Genomic DNA, 5416 nt, shown 5'->3' on the forward strand with positions numbered 1-5416 from the left:
CCTCAGCCTCCCAAGTAGCTGGGACTACAGGCACCTGCCACAACGTCCGGCTATTTTTTGGTTGCAGCTTTCATTGTTGTTTGGCGGGCCTGGGCTGGATTTGAACCCGCCAGCTCAGGTGTATGTGGCTGGTGCCTTAGCCACTTGAGCTACAGGTGCCAAGCCTGTTCTCTTTGATTTTAAAACATCATTTTCAGAAATAAAATTTTTGAAAAACTGAACATAGAAATTTTCTGGAAAATGTAGCTTGTGTGAGTCTTAAAATTCAAATCACAATGGACTCTTTTTCTCTGTATTTATGGCATCAGCTCAGACCCTCCATAGTGGTGGTAATAAAATATACTGTAAAATATACTATAGACAAAGCTGTGCTGGGCCAAATACTTTATATATACTCTTGTGGTTGACTTAGTCTTCCCTTCCTTGTAACTGTAAAATTCTCTTTTATAATTATAGTAGTAAAACCTAGAGAGATTTAGAAATTTCCCAGGGCATTAACAATGAGGTGGAAGAGCCAGCATTTGAATACAGAAGTTTCTGGCTCCAAAGCGTGAGTTCAGCACCAGTAATTGGTTCTTCCTGAGTAGTCAGCTGTCCTGGGCCCATTCATCACGTGGGATATCAGTCATTTGTATAGTTTTCTAATTTTTTTGGTTGTAAGACTTACTGTCCATGGTTATCATTATTTCTGCTACAAATTAGCCTGAAGAGTTCCCCTCCTAGGCCTGTTTAAATACAGTCCATGTCAGCTCTCTGGGATAAACTGTACCCTATAATAAGCTATCAGCAGTTAACTGAGTCCCAACCATTGCCTCATCTGAAAATACTAAGAAAGTGTTCAGCAAATTGGGGAGAAATGAGCACTAGGGTTATTAAAGATATTTATACCTAAAGAAGGCACAATTTGACTTGGTTGTCCTTGGTCACAGACATCCTGGCTTGGAGGCTACCCCTCCAATCAGGAACCACTGTGGAGTGCCAGAGTGGAGCCTGGATGGCCCTAGAAGTAAAAGCCTGCTGCTCACTTTGCTCAGGATGGTCTTTAACCAGAAGACTTAGCACCCAAGTTTGTCCACCCCAAGACTCTGTGTCCACACCATGTTGCTAAGGCCTGGCCCTGCCTTCTCTATCCTCTGTTGTTTAGTGGTCATTGCTCTCCCCAAGCCCCAGAGCCTTCTGCACAGCAGCTCCCATCTTGCCTTCAGTAGCTAGAGCAGGATGAGCAGAGATAGGCAAAGAGAGCAAAAAAATTTTGGATGGGCACATGGATCATGTATCTAATGGGTGAGTAACTCACTGTAAGGACTTTGATTTTTATTCTGAATGAGAGGAGGAGCCATTGGAGGGTATTTTGGGGTTTGTTTTTTGTTTTGTTTTGTGGGAGGCTAAAGTACAGTGTCATGATCATAGCTCACTGTAGCCTCAAACTCCTGGGCTCAAGCAGTCCTTCCACATTAGCCTCCCAAGTAACTGGGACTATAGGTGAGTGCCATAACACCAGCTAATATTTATTTATTTATTGTAGAACTGGAGTCTTGCTGTGTTGTTTAGGCTGGTCTTGAATTTCTGACTTTTTCTTTTTTTTTGCAGTTTTTGGCCGGAGCTGGGTTTGAACCCACCACCTCTGGCATATGGGGCTGGCGCCCTACTCCTTTGAGCCACAGGAGCCACCCTTGAATTTCTGACTTTAGCCTATCCTCTCACATTGGACTTCTAAAATGCTGGGATTATGTGCCTGAGCCACCATGCCTGGCCCCCATCCTAAGTTTTAACAGAATTACCCTGGCTGCTGTATTGTGAAAAGACTTAGGCAAGGGCAGAAGCAGGGAGATAAATGAAGTGACCACTGCTGTGATCCAGGCAAAAACAGTGACTTGGAAAGAAGGGGTAGCTGATTAGATCTGGATATACTTTGAAGGCTAAGCCAGCAAGATTTATTGAGATTGAAAGTAGGATGTGAGAGGTGACTCCAGTGATTCTAGCTTGAGAAATTGACAGCGGAATTGCCATTGAGTGAGATGGGTAAAGACCTAAGGAAGGGAGTATCCAGAATTCAATTTTGGATTCCACCCCCAAACCTCCCCTCCACTCTGAATGTCCTTTCGAGTAATACTACCAACCACCTAAGCAATTTCCCATATTGCTTATAGGCTGCACATGCATAGGATTCCTCCAGTCCCATTTTCTAGAATGCACTCACAATTTTAGGAATCCAAACTCTTGTTTTTTCTTTTTGTTTTTTTCTTTTCTTTTTTTAGAGACAGAGTCTCACTATGTCATCCTCGGTAGAGTGCTATGGTGTCACAGCTCACAGCAACCTCCAGCTCTTGGGCTTAGGCGATTCTCTTGCCTTAGCCTCCTGAGTAGCTGGAACTACAGGCGCTCACCACAACGCCCAGCTATTTTTCTTTTTTCTTTTTTTTTTTTTGCAGTTTGGCCGGGGCTAGGTTTGAACCCACCACCCTTGGTATATGGGGCCAGCACCCTACTCACTGAGCCACAGGCACCGCTCAGGAATCCAAACTCTTGGTCCTTTGTTGCTCCAGTGCCTTTGCACATGCAGTTCCCTCTGTCTGGATGCCATTTGTCCCTTAGGTCCTTTAAGATGTGTCTCCCCAGTATTACTCCCCTGTGAAACTCCCCGATCTTGACATCTGCAGTGGGAGTTTCTCTATGCTTCCACCAGACCTTGAACTTGTTCCCTGAAGGAGCCCATGACTTCTTAGAAGAATTGGGGTAGTGGGGCTTGAGTTGCCCACCATAGGCAGTGTCTGTAGAACGAGTAGTGGAATAGCTGAGTGTCTTCACCTTTCCCCATCTTTCTGTGAATTTCTGTGTCTATTCCAGATTGCTTCTTGGGCTTTCTAAGTTTTCTTTTGATGATATTGTCATAGGATTTTCTTCTACTTGAACCACCCCAAGCTCACAGGAGTATCACAGGTATTAGTGTCCTGTGGCTGCTTATATACTCATAAGCTTTCATCTTGAAACTTGGAGCCCTGTTAATCCAGGGCTTCAGTTTCCTCGTACGAAAGCTGCTCAGTCCTCTAGCTTGCTCTCTTCAGATCTTTGTCTAGTTTGTTTTGTTTCTTTGCCAGCCATTGTGTACCCAGAAGGGGCTTGAGGACAAAAAGGTTATTTTTACTCCTTCTACTGGAGCTGAGCATTTTCTGGCCTTTCATCTATTCTATTTGCTGGACCAGTGTTTTCAGACAATAATCTGTAGGGAATCTTGGAGCCCTCTCTGGAGTTATGACTATGAGTCCAAAGCCCATTCCTTAGAATATAGATTAGATTCTCTTTCCCCAAGCTGATGGTCTAACAGATCCATGATGGTACAGAGAAATTTGTCTACCTCTCCAGCCTGCCTGTATTAGGGTTCTCCAAAGAAATAGAACCGATAGGATATTTAGAGAGAGAGATTTATTTTAAGAAATTGGCTAATGCAATATGGAGCTGACAGGTCCAAAATGCTCAGGGCAGACTTACATGCTGGAAATTTCCCCTTCAAACTTTGAGATTCCTTTTGTGTCTTATTCCTAGGTATTGGAAAAAATGTAGTTTGCGAGAAGGCAGCAACATCAGTGGATGCCTTCCGGATGGTGACAGCCTCGCGCTACTACCCACAGTTGATGAGCCTCGTGGGGAACGTGCTACGCTTCCTGCCAGCCTTTGTGCGCATGAAGCAGCTGATCGCGGAGCACTACGTGGGAGCTGTGATGATCTGTGACGCCCGCATCTACTCAGGCAGCCTGCTAAGCCCCAGCTATGGCTGGATCTGTGACGAGCTCATGGGTGGTGGAGGCCTGCACACCATGGGCACCTACATCGTGGACCTGCTAACCCACTTGACTGGCCGGAGAGCTGAGAAGGTACATGGGTTGCTCAAGACCTTCGTGAGGCAGAACACGGCCATCCGTGGCATCCGACACGTCACCAGTGATGACTTCTGTTTCTTCCAGATGCTCATGGGTGGGGGGGTGTGTAGCACAGTGACACTCAACTTCAACATGCCAGGCGCCTTTGTGCATGAGGTCATGGTGGTGGGTTCTGCAGGACGGCTTGTCGCCCGGGGAGCAGACCTTTATGGACAGAAGAACTCTGCCACACAGGAAGAGCTGATACTGAGGGATTCGCTGGCCGTGGGTGCAGGGCTGCCCGAGCAGGGGCCCCAGGACGTCCCACTGCTCTACTTGAAGGGCATGGTCTACATGGTGCAGGCCTTGCGCCAGTCCTTCCAGGGGCAGGGGGACCGCCGCACCTGGGACCGCACCCCTGTCTCCATGGCTGCCTCATTTGAGGATGGGCTGTACATGCAGAGTGTGGTGGATGCTATCAAGAGGTCAAGCCGATCAGGGGAGTGGGAGACTGTAGAGGTGCTGACAGAGGAGCCGGACACCAACCAGAACCTGTGTGAGGCGCTTCAGAGGAATAACCTCTGACCTTGCACCTGGGCTCCTTGCCACAGGGCAAAGGGACCAGGGAGGGCACCAAGAGCTATGACCTGATCGAGGGCTTGGTCGTAGCAGAAACAGTGTCTTTCATTTAATGAGTCAGCCAGAGTCAAGTAAAGCTGAAGGTGCTCTGGGAGACCACCCCTTCTAGCAGCTCATTTACTCCCCAGACTTACAGGGCAGTGAGTTGTTCCTATCACCACGGCTTAGGGAGCTAGCACAGTTACGCTAGTGAGCAAAGCCATCAGAAGCTCAATTTGTGGGCTCTGAGGCCTGAGGCGAAATGATAAGAAGCCTTGTTTCCATGCCCTTCCTGAGGTGAGTCATCTCAGGAACGATGAGGGCACCAAATCATCCTTCAGGGATCCTCGCCTGCCCTCCATGTGACCGGGCCCTCCAGCCTCTAGGCTGACCCTTCCCTGATGGGGAGGAGAAGGGTTTTCTTTATTAAGCGAGCTTATGGGGGCTTTTGACCTAGGCAAGAAGGCCCCTGATTTGGCAGAGAGGAGGCAAGAAAGAGGTTTAGAACATCTGATAAATGTTAATAAATAAATAAGAACATATGACACCTGGTTTTTGTTTGGTGGGTTGGGTTTCTTTTTTTTTTTTTTTTTTTGAGACAGAGTCTCATGCTGTCGCCCTGGGTAAAGTGCTATGAGCTCACAGCAACCTCAAACTCTTGGGCTTAAGCCATTGTCTTGCCTCAGCCTCCCAAGTAGCTGGGACTACAGGTGCTCACCACAACGCCCAGCTACTTTTTTGGTTGTTGTTGTCATTGTTTGGCAGGCCCAGGCTGGATTTGAACCTACTAGCTCTGGTGTATGTGGCTGGTGCCCTAGCTGCTTGAGCCACAGGCGCCAAACCTGGTGGGTTGGATTTCTTTAATAATGAAAAGGCTTGGCTCGGCGCCTATAGCTCAACCGGCTAAGGCGCCAGCCACGTACACCTAAGGTGGCGGGTTC

At 47.6% G+C, this 5416-nt stretch overlaps 1 protein-coding gene across 1 annotated transcript in view; it reads left to right on the forward strand.

Annotated features, from left to right (window-relative positions):
* Window positions 1–4975, forward strand: part of GFOD2 (glucose-fructose oxidoreductase domain containing 2) — a 15332-nt gene extending 10357 nt beyond the window's left edge. Inside the window, exon 2 of the mRNA XM_023518904.1 lies at window positions 3544–4975. Coding sequence (XP_023374672.1) covers window positions 3544–4442 — 899 coding nt within the window. The 3' untranslated portion in view covers window positions 4443–4975. The remainder of the gene's footprint in view (window positions 1–3543) is intronic.
* The last annotated feature ends 441 nt before the right edge of the window (window positions 4976–5416 follow it).

Source organism: Otolemur garnettii, unplaced genomic scaffold (assembly GCF_000181295.1).
Source record: "Otolemur garnettii isolate 467f Iridium unplaced genomic scaffold, OtoGar3 scaffold00151, whole genome shotgun sequence".
Classification (NCBI taxonomy): Eukaryota; Metazoa; Chordata; class Mammalia; order Primates; family Galagidae; genus Otolemur; species Otolemur garnettii.